Source organism: Zootoca vivipara, chromosome 11 (genome assembly GCF_963506605.1).
Source record: "Zootoca vivipara chromosome 11, rZooViv1.1, whole genome shotgun sequence".
Taxonomy (NCBI): Eukaryota; Metazoa; Chordata; class Lepidosauria; order Squamata; family Lacertidae; genus Zootoca; species Zootoca vivipara.
Window position 1 is genome coordinate 35,376,511 of NC_083286.1, and position 14,457 is coordinate 35,390,967.

A 14,457-nucleotide genomic window follows, 5' to 3' on the forward strand; every position below is an offset into this window, starting at 1 on the left:
GGGACTTCGCGATATCCCCTGTCCCTCACACATATGCATTGGGTTTTCTGAATAACAAACCAAAGCTGAGCCAGGAAGGAAGGAGGGAAACAGAAAAGATCATTTTGGCACTAGGTTGGAGGGAACTGCTGAGAGGTAGTTTGACGGCTATCATATTTTGCAAAATGTGGCCATCATTGTGTTCACTAATTCTTGGTAGAATTTCTGCAGCACACAAAATAATAGGGGTTCTAGAAGGGATTGTCAAACACATTGTTGTTGTTTAGTTGTTTAGCCATGTCCGACTCTTTGTGACCCCATGGACCAGAGCACGCCAGGCACTCCTGTCTTGCACTGCCTCCCGCAGTTTGGTCAGACTCATGTTGGTAGCTTCGAGAACACCGTCCAACCATCTTATCCTCTGTCGTCCCCTTCTCCTTGTGCCCTCCACCTTTCCCAGCCAGGCCCAGCTCTAGGGGTAGTCTCGGTGGCGCGGGGCGCCGGGCCGGCAGGAGGGCGCTGCGCGACGAAGCCCCGTGGAAGCCGTGCTGCGCCCGCCCACCAGGGTGGGGGCGCCTGAGCGATCTCCGCACCAGGGCGCCCAACTGGCTTGAGACGGCCCTGTTCCCAGCATCAGGGTCTTTCCCAGGGAGTCTTCTCTTCTCATAAGGTTGCCAAAGTATTGGAGCCTCAGCTTCACGATCTGTCCTTCCAGTGAGCACTCAGGGCTGATTTCCTTCAGGTTTGATAGGTTTGATCTTCTTGCAGTCCATGGGGATTCTCTTGAGTCTCCTCCAGCACCATAATTCAAAAGCATCAATTCTTCGGCGATCAGCCTTCTTTATGGTCCAGCTCTCACTTCCATACATCACTACTGGGAAAACCATAGCTTTAACTATACGGACCTTTGTTGGCAAGGTGATGTCTCTGCTTTTTAAGATGCTGTCTAGGTTTGTCATTGCTTTTCTCCCAAGAAGTAGGCATCTTTTAATTTCATGACTGCTGTCACCATCTGCAGTGATCATGGAACCCAAGAAAGTAAAATCTCTCACTACCTCCATTTCTTCCCCTTCTTTTTGCCAGGAGGTGACGGGACCAGAGGCCATAATCTTGGCTTTTTTGATGTTGAGCTTCAGACCATATTTTGCGCTCTCCTCTTTCACCCTCATTAAAAGGTTCTTTAATTCCTCCTCACTTTCTGCTTTCAAGGTTGTGTCATCAGCATATCTGAGGTTGTTGATATTTCTTCCGGCAAGCTTAATTGTCAAACACACTGCTGCACAAATTTTCATGAAATGTTATGAATGAGAAGAGCCTTATTGGATTAGATCAAAGCATTAGTCCAGGGATGGGGAATCTGTAACCCCATCTGGGAAGATGTTATTAGACTTCAGTCCTGATCATGGCCATACTAGCTGGGGCTGATGGGAGCTAGAGTCCAACAGCCTCTAGTTACCTTATCCAGTCCAACAATCTGTTACTACACTTGTCAGTCAAATGCCATCTGACAAGCTTACAAGTAAGGCACGAGAGCAGCTTTTCTCTCCTATTTGATTCTCCCCAATATCTTGTATGCAAAGATACATTGTTTATGAACATCAGAGTTCTATCTAATTATCATAGCTGATAAAAGTTTCTTCCAAAGTCTTTTCATTATACTAACCTTCACTACAGAGAGTGAGTAGCAGGGATATGGGTTACAACTTAAAGAAGGGTATATGCCTATTTTGCAGTAGTGATTGTTTAAGATGCCTACCCCACGAAGAGCATTGAGCAATGTCCCTTTTTGTCCCTTGTGGCAAATTCTGATCTATCTTCACAAGCATACACACACCAGGATCCTTTCTTTTTCTGACCATTTTCTTTTCAGGAATCATTCTGTTTCTCTAATGTCAATTTGCAGAGTTTGGAAAGAATGGGGTGGTTTCTTTCTGGGAGGAACACACATCGTTTTGGTCTTTGATTATGCAACGTTTTTGCTTAAAACCACAGGGTGATGTAGTATGTGTGTGTGTTTTGTGTTTACAGTAGAGTACAAAATCTTGCAAAAAGGGACATCCATATAAAATAATGCAGGAGTACTTTCTCAAACGTTGGGTCAGCCAGGGTCTTCGTAACAGTGCAAAGGAACTTGTCCCTTTTGCACAATAAAGGGACCCAACGTTAGTCCCAGAGAGCCAAGACACACTTTGAAGTATTCAGTAATCAGTACCAACTGTATCAAAAGGAATCATTGTGAAAAATATAAATACTTAGGTGGGAGTGTAAAAATTTGTCCATTCTCAGGGTGTCATATTACCAAAGTCCGCTCCTGTCTACTGAAAGCTGCTTGCTTTAACATGCTAATTGCCCCCAAAAGGTGCTGCGAATGCCTGCTTGGAGAGTTAATTTTCAATAGGAAAACCATGGGGAAAATCCATTACCTAATACTATGCTACTCTACAGATGTTACTGGACTCCAACTCCCCTAAACCCTAGCAAACATTGCCATTTTTATTATTTATTTATGAATTGCCTTCTATGTGTGTGTCAAGGCAATTTACAAATGTTAGCCACATCCACACCATACATTTAAAGCACATAGCTTTCCCCTGAAGAATCCTGGGAACTGTAGTTTGTTAAGTGTGCCGAGATTTGTAGCTCAGTAAAGGGTAAAATACGTGGGACCCAGGTGGCGCTGTAGTTAAATCACAGAGCCTAGGGCTTGCTGATTAGAAGGTCGGCGGTTCGAATCCCTGTGACAGGGTGAGCTCCCGTTGCTTGGTCCCAGCTCCTGCCAACCTAGCAGTTCGAAAGCACGTCAAAATGCAAGTAGATAAATAGGAACCGCTACAGCGGGAAGGTAAACGGCGTTCCATGTGCTGCTCTGGTTTGCCAGAAGTGGCCTTGTCATGCTGGCCACATGACCTGGAAGCTATACGCCGGCTCCCTCGGCCAATAATGCGAGATGAGCGTGCAACCCCAGAGTCGGTCACGACTGGACCTAATGGTCAGGGGTCCCTTTACCTTTTAAAGGGTAAAATACAGTTCCCATGATTCTTTGGGGGGAAGACATATGCTCTGAATGTATGGTATGGATGTGACCAATTGAAAACTGCTAAAAGCAGCAATGTCAGGGATGGCCAGACATAGTAATCCAACACATTACATCAGATACCCCTGCATTATCATTTTTAAAGTGGCTCTGGAGTAATAATTTGATCAGCTGAATGGTACATGAAATATACTAAATATTAAAACAGAAAATAGCAAAAGCTCCTCAGATATACAGCGGTAAATGTTTAATACAGTCCCAGTACTGATTCTGTTGTCCCACATGTCTTATTAAGCATTATGGTCACTGCTGACATCAGAAATCAGAAGCTTATGGTAATCAAAGGCTTAATTTTAGATGTGAAGAACAGCTTATGTAGAGTGGGAGCTGCTTATCAGTTCTTGTATAGTGATGACAGAAACTCAGAAGTAACACAGTAGGAATGAATAAAAGTGTTCAGGCACCAACTGCACTGCACTTGTCCATTGAATTTAAAAAACAAACTGGAGGAAAATTCACCCAAACGATGATAGAGTTCATTAAGAGATAATGATTTAACAGTTGAGATTGTATTGCCTTCTGCATTTAAATTCAATATATGAGGGCTAAGAACACCCTGATGCAACAGAGGATGCAATAACAACTAAACTGTATAGTTTCTTTCTGAACCAGAGTTTAGTCAAATAATTCTTAGACATTATTTGAATTGTTTTGCCTATATCCTGAGTCATAACTGCACCAAAAGATTTAGTGGCTGCGTTCTCCCAAGCTGCAAAGGCATGATTTGTTGTAAGCCTGTTTCTCTTGCTTCTCTTCTTTGCTAAGTTAATTTCAACAAGCCTCAAATCTTCAAACAGAGGAAAAAACAAACCATGTCTCATTTCTCCAGCAAGCTGGGTCCCCCCACAATGCTCTTACCTCATGTCTCTGTAGCTTGGTGAGCGTCTGGGGTGGGATTGTCAAATAAACCATGGTCAAGCAAGGTTATTGCATTCAGTCAAAACATCAAACTGTAGACAAAACAAACTATGGTTTGTAAGCCAAAACAAACACTTCACCTTATGGTTGGTTGCTAGAAAATAAACAATGGTTAATGTGCTGGGCTGAGTTCGAACACTGAAGCAAACCACACTTTGACTAGACAAACCATAACTTAGTTTTACATACACACAAGGCTGTTGTAGTGAAATAGTTGTTTTGTGTGCCACCCATTAAAGTACAGGGAGCCTCAGCCCATGAGAGCAGCAGCAGCGGGTCAGGTGGGGGAAATGAGAAAGTTAGCAGGATGGAGCAGTTAAGGCTCAGCGATGTAGGAGAGCCCCTGCACTACCATGACCAATAGGTGGAGGGGAGGAGACACCCACTTCTGCCGCCTGATTTAAGGCGCACGCCGAAGTGTAAGGTCGGAGGCGGTGTTTTGGGGTTCCCAAGCTCTTATGCTGGTCACGTAGCAGGAGGCGTCTACTCTCGGATTCTGCGAGTGACTGAGAGGTCATGTTCTTTACCATCTTTGCACTGTAAATACTATGCACAATAAAACTTTTAAAGACAGAGCCGACTCGGACGTTGTTACTCAAGAGTAGCCGCAACAGCACCCTTACAGACACAAATAAAGACACAGTGCTTGTTCAAAGTTTATATTATGGTTGTATTCAATTTATACTCTGTGTCTTCAATTAGGATTGGAGGAGCTGTTCCAGTTGTATTCTCCTATTTTGCTGAAGTTCTCGCTCGAGAAAAACGTGGAGAACACTTAAGTTGGCTTTGCATGTTTTGGATGATTGGGGGCATCTATGCATCCGCCATGGCCTGGGCAATCATCCCTCACTACGGTAAGAAGCATATTTTTTTGTTGCATTAAGCTACTGCTATCAATGTACATAAATGCTAAGCCACAAGACATTTCAGTGTTAGAATTGATTGTTTTAAAGAAGCAGAATGTGGGGGCAAACACTTTACAGCAGGTAGTAGTACTGTTGTGATTTGGCTTGTCCACATGTTTTATGTTCCTAACATATTATTAGCTTAATCTTTATAAACAGACATTGGGGTGTGTTTAGGAGGGATATTTTGAAGAGTTCCTTTGTTCTGGCTTCTTATATGTTGATAATTGCTCAGTGAGTTCCCGCTGAAAAAAAGGCCTGGACAATTGCTTAGAGGTATATCTCACTTGCTATAGAGGACCATGCAAATATATTTTTTCAAATCTGGTTTCTACTAGTGTCATTTGACAGAGAAAGGGGTTTATAAATATAAATATGCATACTCATAACAGTTTAATTTACTATGCATTTTTAGTGTAAGATATTTTATAATAGTCTAAGGTGTGATGACAAGTTTTATATATTTTATAATTGCAACAATACTTCCTTTATGAAAACTAAGCATAAAAGTAAAATTAAAAGTCATTTTTAAATTATCAAGAGTAAACAACAGTTGTTAACTTTTACAAAATATGCATTTTTAAAACTTTCCTTAAGGCAATGTATTTATATACATGGTTACAATAAATTGCTTTCAAAGGTTACTTTGCTTTATTTTAATGTAGATAAGTTAGCATTTTTTAGTGCAATGTTGTCCTCTAACTTTTAAATGTCAGTACTTTATAGCCAGAAGTATTTAAAATACCTTTCTGCAATGCGTTGAACTAATTTTCTCATTGGACGAATCGGAGGCTTATCCAACAGCTCTAAGTCAGCCCAATTTAACCTTTCATTGCTGATCTTCAGTATCATATCTAGGAGCCCATCTGTGGTTTTTTGTTTGTTTGGTAGTTCCAAATGTTGTGACAGATTCATTGGTCAAACCGGCTACCCCAGATCATGGATTACAAAGGATGTAGCTTCCTTATCATAAGAAATGCAGGCTGAGATACAAAAAAAACTTGCCACAATAATGATTCATTCAATTGACTTGATTATCAGATGATCCCTCTTAAGGAGTGAACATAACTGGTATAACATAGACATAAGTTGTTGGACCCACAGACATAGCTTTAAAGACCTTGGTGATGCAGTAAATGATGGGCTGTGTTCAGATAGGAGATACAGGCAATACTGCTTTTGCAGTTTAGGGGAGAATCATATATATTGGGAAAGGACAACCCACCCATGAGGCAAGGAATGCATAGCCTGCTGCCGCCACTGCCGTGTGTTTCTTGGAGGCTGGATCTGCTGCCTCTTAATTAGCTGCCTGCCTCCATGCTGCCTCTACAGTGGTCTCCTCCCATCCCTAGGGATGAAATGACAGGACTCATTTCTGGGGTCTGCTGAACTCTTCACCTGCCTGGTGTGATTCAGAGCAGGCCCCTTTACCATCCATGACGGCCTTTCAAGGAATTGAAGTTGATAACATTGATTTGATTTTCCCATTTCCCGATGTAGATCTTCACCTGCCCCCCCTTGTTCCAGATGTAGACTTTGTTCCCTCCTTGTTCCAGATGTAGATATTTATTCCCCACTTCTTCCTGATGTAGATTTTCTTCCCTGATGGGAGGGGGCACCACTTTAGGGTTTGCCTCAGGTGCCAAAATGTCTGGGGCTGGTCCTGATTGGAAATAATGTTCCACACGCAAAAAGAGTTGGGGGAGCAACACAATTCACAAGATCACATGCCTCTGTCCCTTAACATGGCATTATATTGGACTACGCACAGCCTAGCAGGAATCACCACTGGAATCTGCACAATTCTCATGTGGCTTTATGGCATCAGGTGTAGTGAATCCATGTGCTTACCTCTTGAGGAATATTCCACCTGGAAGTTCCCTTGGGAAAAATAAGACACTCCATTGTTTTCAGCATTAACCGCATCAGCTAATTATAAGGTCCTCGTTCTAGCTAAATTCCAATGAAAAGAATTCCGCAATACATAATAACACAAATGTTTATCTCTCACTTAGCATGAATTAAGGTACATATTGAGATGAAGCCTATGTATACTGGAGTTTGAATTTTTTTAATGAAGGTATGTTATCATTCCTTGTATCACTTTGAGCTAAAGAGATTCCAGTACCAATTCACACTGAATGCAATGTTGGGCTGGATGGGTGCTAGTAAACTGAAATTGAATCCTTGTCAGATGGAAATCCTGTGGGTGGCTGGCTCCCGAGGGTGGGAATTCGGCACTTTACCTGTTCAGAATGTGGTTGCACTATCTTTGAAGGAACATGTGCACAGTCTTGGAGTGTTCCTGGGTTTGTCATTGTTGCTAGAGGCCCAAGTGACCACAGTGGTGAGGAGTGCCTTTTACCAGCTTTGGGTGGTACACCAGTTATATGCATTTCAGAAGAAGGGATCATCTGGCCACTATTGCCAATGCTTTGAAAACCTTAAGACTCAGTTACTGCAATGTGTTCTATGAAGGGCTCCCCTTAATATTTGGAGCACCATTTCTGAAGGAGCTGCACTGGATGCCTGGTGGCTACCAGACCAGGTTACCTGAGAGAACATCTTCTCCCAGATGGACCTGTATAATCACTTAGATACTCTCCAGAGACTTTCATGATTGTGCCAGAGCCTGTAGAGACCCATCTGGTAACAACCAGGAAGAGAGCCTTTCCTGTGGTGGTGCCCGTACTCTGGAACGCCATCCCCTCATAAATAAGGCACACACCAACTTTGATATAATTTTAGCACATACTGAAAACTTTCTTGTTCAGCGTGGCTTTTGCCAGCTGTTGGTAATAGCGGGTGGCGATGTGGTCTAAACCACTGAGCCTCTCTTGGGCTTGCCGATTGGAAAGTCGGCGGTTCAAATCAGCATGATGGGGTGAGCTCCTATTGCTCTATCCCAGCTTCTGCCAACCTAGCAGTTCAAAAGTATACCAGTGCAAGTAGATAAATAGGTACCGCTGTGGCAGGAAGGTAAGCAGTGTTTCTGTGTACTCTGGTTTCCATCACGGTGTTTTGTTGCGCCAGAAGTGGTTTAGTCATGCTGGCCACATGACCCAGAAAGCTGCCTGTGGACAAATGCTGGTTCCCTCAGCCTGAAGCATGATGAGCACCACACCCCATAATCTCCTGACAGCTTGATAGGACTTGATTTTAATTTTATTTGTATATTTTTGTATTATATTTTATGTTGAAATGCCCACATAACATGCATATATATATCTACACACACACACACACACACACTGCTTTAGCCTTCCAAGTCCTTAGGATTTATCTTTAAGTACAGAAGAAATGTGTAGTGTATCTTACTGTACCACTTCATTAGGGAGTTGTATATTTATGTCATAAAATTTACACCTCAAAAGTGGTTCACACAATATAAAACAGTAAAATCAATTTTAAAAATTGCAACCTTATTTTAAAACATACAAAACTTTAAAAACTAAAACAGATTAAAGTTACCTCAGTTTTCTAAGCATTTGGGTAGGCTTGTCTAAACAGGAATGTTTTTAACAGGCACTGGAAAGCATACAGTGAAAGGGCCTGCTTGATCTCAGTAGGCAGGGGGTTCCAAAGTATTGTATTACTGTATATTATTTTACATCATGTTATGTTTTAAAGAAATAATACATTAGTTAGAATTTTAGAATTCAACACTCCTGGTCTGTTTATCTGTTTGCTCCATACTGAACTCCAGCTACCCTGTGTGTGTTGATATGTGAATAAAGGAAAATTAATGGTGGCAGTGGAAAGTAGGGGGATGGAATTAGCAACTACCATCATTGTATGTAGTGCAGGTGGTAGGGTTTTTACCTGTGATCATATTACGATGGGATAGTCAAACTGAGCGAGCCACCACAGCCTGTGGAAGAGAACGGATGTTATCTAGGATAGGCTGCAGTTCACTGGCGAAAAATTTGCGTGATTTTAGCTGGGAACTGTAGGTTAACAAATTATTTGTTCTTTTTCTGCCCTCCCACTGCAGTCCCTAGAGGGAGATTAGAATCTCTCTGATATGGTAGATCTCGTTGTTCATAAGGCAGGGATGTGCCTATAATGGTCCATAATAAAAGAATAGGAAATGATTTCACACCCTGCTGTCACAACAGCAGACTTTTTCCTGAGAGATAGAAGCCAAAACTACTTCACACCTTGGAGAAGTGTTCCAAAATTATTTACTGCAGTTGCTGCTGCTGCATCAACACCAGATTGGATATCTGTAAAATGAAGAATAGAATCAGTCTTTGAACACAGGTCTGTGTTCTTATCTGAATTGGACATGTGTTTAGCATGCTGAAACCAGTCATCTTTTGTGTGTCGTAAACACATGGATAAGCACATATCCAATGTGGGGTGGGCAGTTTGTTTGTTTGTTTGTTTGTTTGTTTGTTTAAAAGATACCTCATCAGCCCTTTACTGTGACGTCCCAGGGCAGGTTACAACAATTAAACATACAATTATAGAACAAATTAAAGAGATGCAACCATAAAAGATAATTGCTGATATAAAAGTAGTTTTTTTTTAAAAAAAGAGTTCCACTAGAGATGCTGACTGGGATACAGTGGTACCTCGGGTTAAGAACTTAATTCGTTCTGGAGGTCTGTTCTTAACCTGAAACTGTTCTTAACCTGATGTACCACTTTAGCTAATGGGGCCTCCCGCTGCCGCTGTGCTGCCGCCACGCAATTTCTGTTCTCATCCTGAAGCAAAGTTCTTAACCCGAGGTACTATTTCTGGGTTAACGAGTCTGTAATGTGAAGCGTCTGTAACCCGAAGCATCTGTATTACTCTGTAACCCGAGGTACCACTGTATAGACAACAGAGTTCTGAAACATTATTGCAGAAAATGTGTCCCATGGAATTGCTTAGGCCAGAATAGGTTGCAATTCAGCAACTTCTCTTTCCAGTCTATTTCTGAAATTCTTTTGTAGTAAGACAGCTACTTTGAGATCTTGTAAGATCTCAAAGTAGCTGTCTTACTACAAAAGAATTTCAGAAATAGACTGGAAAGAGAAGTTGCTGAATTGCAACTTATCACCAAGCTCAAAACCATGGAGGGACCTGGTTTGAACAGAGATATCGGATTTTTATCTCATTATACATGATAAGCGATCTTCAGCCATCTCAACCCTTGCTTTTTCATGCAAAACCATTTGCAGTCGTTTGCGGTCATCAACAGCTATCAGTCAGTCAATCACCCATTTCCACCACCCTTCTGAGTGATCCCCCCTCCCCCTCCCCACCCCTCCCCACCCCTTCTCTACATAAGTGCCTGGAAACTTCCATTTCACTGTATCTGAAGAAGTGTGCATGCACACGAAAGCTCATACCAAAATAAAAACTTAGTTGGTCTTTAAGGTGCTACTGAAGGAATTTTTTTTTATTTTACTTCGATCCAGACCAACACGGCTACCTACCTGTAACCAAAGTTCTTTAGCATTTTGAACAGATGCTTGTGCAAATTAGGATAAGCAAACCAAATTACATCCCCTGGTTATCTGTTTGTGGTGTTTTCTCTGCCATGATGCAAAGGGTTTCTTTTTGTGTCTCCCCCACCCCAGTCATTTAAATGTTTGCCTTCTCTGTGGTTAGTAGCTTAAGTAGCATTTTAGCACATCTGCTTAATGAACGCTGAAAACATTTCATATGTAAGCGCAGTAATTACCCTTTCCTGTGATTCTATAGGTTGGATAGGAAATAAAAGAGGGCAATTGCTTACCCAGAGATGGTAAATGAGGAGTGGAAATCCTCTAAAAATAAAAGCCAAAGTATATATGGCAGTGCCAAAGTCAAACTATATGGGACAGTGGAAAATCATTGATTACCCCTCTCTCACCCACCCACCCCTGCACACACATTTGAAAGGAGAAATCAGCCACAAGGGCTGTTGCTATAAACATTTGTTGTTGTTTAGTTGTGTCCGACTCTTCGTGACCCCATGGACCATAGCACGCCAGGCACTCCTGTCTTGCACTGCCTCCCGCAGTTTGGTCAAACTCATGTTCGTAGCTTTGAGAACACTGTCCAACCATCTCGTCCTCTGTCGTCCCCTTCTCCATGTGCCCTCAATCTTTCCCAACATCAGGGGTCTTTTCCAAGGATTCTTTTCTTCTCATGAGGTGGCCAAAGTATTGGAGCCTCAGCTTCACGATCTGTCCTTCCAGTGAGTACTCAGGGCTGATTTCCACTATAAACACCCCCCCCAAAAAAAGAAACACTGCAGCTTTTCCTTTGGAGGAGGTTATCCTTATGGTATTTTTGTGCTTTGTCTGTGGGCCAAACAACAACTTGTATGTGTTTTTGCTTGCATGTGTGTGTTGTGACAGCAGTGGAAGTCCATTGTTGCTGCAGCTCTGGCCTGATTCTTTCTCTCAACTCCAGGTTGCACCAGAAAGTTTTGGCCCCTTTTGGAAAGCTGGTCTTTGGCAGCTGCCTGACGATGCCTAGGCTTGTATGACAAGAGTGTTCTTAGCTAGTCATGCCATAAATTCTACATATATTTCCCTTCCAAATACTATTCATTGAGTTTTAAAAATATAGTATGTCAGCCAAACAGGTGTTTCGTTCTTGATTTGGAAGTAAGTGATTTATGGGCATCCAAACACAGGATGTCTTGAAGGGCATAAATGTTGAGATCAAGAAAGGAGAAGTGATTAATCAAAGATGTTAACAATGTGTTAAATGTATCCCATGATAAGGAAAGAATCTGAGGTATGGCTGAGACACATTTCTTAGTATTGGGTTGTTGTTGTTTTGCAAATTCAGTGATATTTAAGGTCTTTCCGCAGCCTCTTTTCTTTTGTTTTGCAGATATGTTTGAAACTGGGTGCAAAGCAAAATCCTCCCTTTTGTGTCAGTTCTGCTGTCCCAGCTTCTTAAAGTTCTTCACTTCTCCAGAGCTATTAAACATCACTACAATTTGTATAGTCTGCTGGAGGACAGTGCTGAAACGGTGTGGGTGAATGAGTAAAATAAAAAAATTCCTTCAGTAGCACCTTAAAGACCAACTAAGTTTTTATTTTGGTATGAGCTTTCATGTGCATGCACACTTCTTCAGATACATGCACACGAAAGCTCATACCAAAATAAAAACTTAGTTGGTCTTTAAGGTGCTACTGAAGGAATTTTTTTATTTTACTTCGATCCAGACCAACACGGCTACCTACCTGTAACCAGGTGAATGAGTAGTGGATGTCCCTCCACCATACTAATGTTCTCTGGTGTGAATTGTGCCTTCCACATGCTCACCTAGTTTCAGGGAAGACAGTTCATGTGATTCTTTTCTCACCCTTAGTTTCAGGCAGTGTTAGAAACTCAGATATATAAGCTGGGCGCCAAATGGCTGTTAAACCAGGGTTACAATCAGAGCCGTCTTTCCTATTGGGCTTACTGGCACATTGCGCCAGGGCGCTGGCCTCCCAGGGGCGCCCCAGCAAGTGGGGGAGATGTGTGGCTTTGCCAATGGCCTCCCCTTTCCCTGCACGCCCGCCAGCTGTGCCCCATCAACCATATGGCTGGCGGGCATGCAGCTTGCCTCCCAAGGCTCCACGGGAGGAGAGTGATCCTTGCAGAGGCTTAGGATGGAAGCTGCGCCCCACCAACTATATGGCTGGTGGGCGTGCAGCTTGCCTCCCAAGCCTCCACGGGAGGAGAGTGATCCTTGCAGAGGTTTAGGATGGAAGCTGCGCCCCACCAACTATATGGCTGGCAGGCGTGCAGCTTCCTTCCCAAGCCTCCGAGGGAGGAGAGCAACTCTGGGAAACGGGGGGCGGCCGGCCGGAGGGATCTTTGAACCACGGCACCGGAAATGCTTAAGACGTCCCTGGTTACAGTCACTAAGACGGAATGCCTAGATGCCATTATGAGGCTAGACAACTCGAAAATTGCATTGGTTTCCTTTTGATTGTACTTGCTTTGTCCTAACCATATGAATCTCTTTGTTAGAGCATGTGAAATCAAGGCAAAGTGACTACATGAAAAAATTGTTACGTTTTAAATGATCAAAGTATTTGCTTAAGAGTAAAAGCAAAGCAAGACAACAAACCAATCATGTCATGTAATTGTGCTGATGAGAAAGGTATGTTTAATGAGCATGTCTATAAAAATAAATTACATTAACCCCACCCCCCACACCACTCTAAAAGGATAGCCAAACAAAGGAATTAGAAGGTAACCTTTTGAAAACAAAGTGCAGCTTTCCAATTGCAGTTGCTGTTTCCTTGTTACAGATTGTTGTTGGTTGTATACGATGTTACCCCAAAAGCCTGCGTTTTGTAGTGGGGAGAGAGGAGCAGGAGAGGGACACTGTCAGAGAGTTTCGATTTGCTGCTGATTCCTACATCTCTATTTTTATGCATTTTAAAATGCTGTGACTGAAGAACAGCACTGAGCCAGACCCAATCAAGTACTCTCCATAGATGTTGTGGGTATATAAATCTCGGGGGCTGCTAACTCACTCAGCCATAGAATCAGCTCAATTACGTGCTGCAGTCCTTGTAATGAGATTTTCAATGGTATCAGCTTAGCATTAACCCACAGTGGCCTGTTCAGCCTTTTTGTTGTATAATTAGAGCATTACCTTTCCAAGTTCATGTTGTCTCTGATCTGTCTTGAACTGTTGTTATCGAAAGTTCAGTCTAAATATTTAATAGTGACAGCCCAGTTGCTTTTTTAGAACTAGCCTGTGTGGTGCAGTGTCTAGACTGATACCTAACACAATGTGATTGGATTTTCACTCATACGCCCAGACAAATCTTGTTCACCACTGGGGTTAGGGATCCTACCTTTGTTTGACAAGGTCACTCCATATCTACCTATATAATCTTCACCAATGTGGAGCTTTTTCCCTTGCAAGGTTTAGCGTTATGCCGTCTGCCATTCTGCAGGGAATGTTCTTGAAGGTTCCATGTTCAGGGAGGTATTGTCCTTGTGGTCTAGGACAGTTCAAGACCATTGTACATCCCTTGTTTACTGTCCATTTTATGCAGTAATTCGCGACAAATGTTTGAGCCCCGTGTTGAAGGAGTGGTTAAGGTGTTTTGACTCCTACAGGGTTTCCTTTTTATTGAATAGCTGAAGGCATGATAGTATGGAGAAAGTAGCAAAATATCTGAGCAATGCCATGAAACTACGTCGTCATAAGACCTGAGTGGTACTTTTTAACCTTATTAGAGCTGTATAGTTTGATCTCAAAGCATATGTTTTGATTCATATGTTCCTGTCTTCTTTGTATGCCAATAAAGTTTGTTTGTTTGTTTGATTTTTAATGAGCAGGTATGTTGTAAATATTTTTGCTTAAACTTCTGGTGCAATTTAAAAGCTTACATGTGATCATCAACAGGTATGAACCCATGTAAAAGTAATCACCATGCCTTCTTTGCAATTTGTTGTCTGACTAAGACCAGCAGATAAATAACAGAATAGTTAGTGCCTAGTGACATATGTCCCTACCTGCCTGCAGATTGTCTCGCCAGAGTGGTGCATGCTGTAGTTATCTCCAACTTGGACTACTGCAATGCGCTCTACGTGGGGCTACCTTTGAAGGTGACCCGG

The 14,457-nt window shown here is 42.3% G+C and overlaps 1 protein-coding gene across 1 annotated transcript in view; it reads left to right on the top strand.

Moving 5' to 3' along the window:
• Positions 1-14,457, top strand: part of SV2C (synaptic vesicle glycoprotein 2C) — a 98,897-nt gene that overhangs the window by 42,312 nt on the left and 42,128 nt on the right. The window contains exon 4 of the mRNA XM_035100167.2: positions 4,694-4,845. Within this exon, the coding sequence (XP_034956058.1) occupies positions 4,694-4,845 (152 nt within the window). The remainder of the gene's footprint in view (positions 1-4,693; positions 4,846-14,457) is intronic.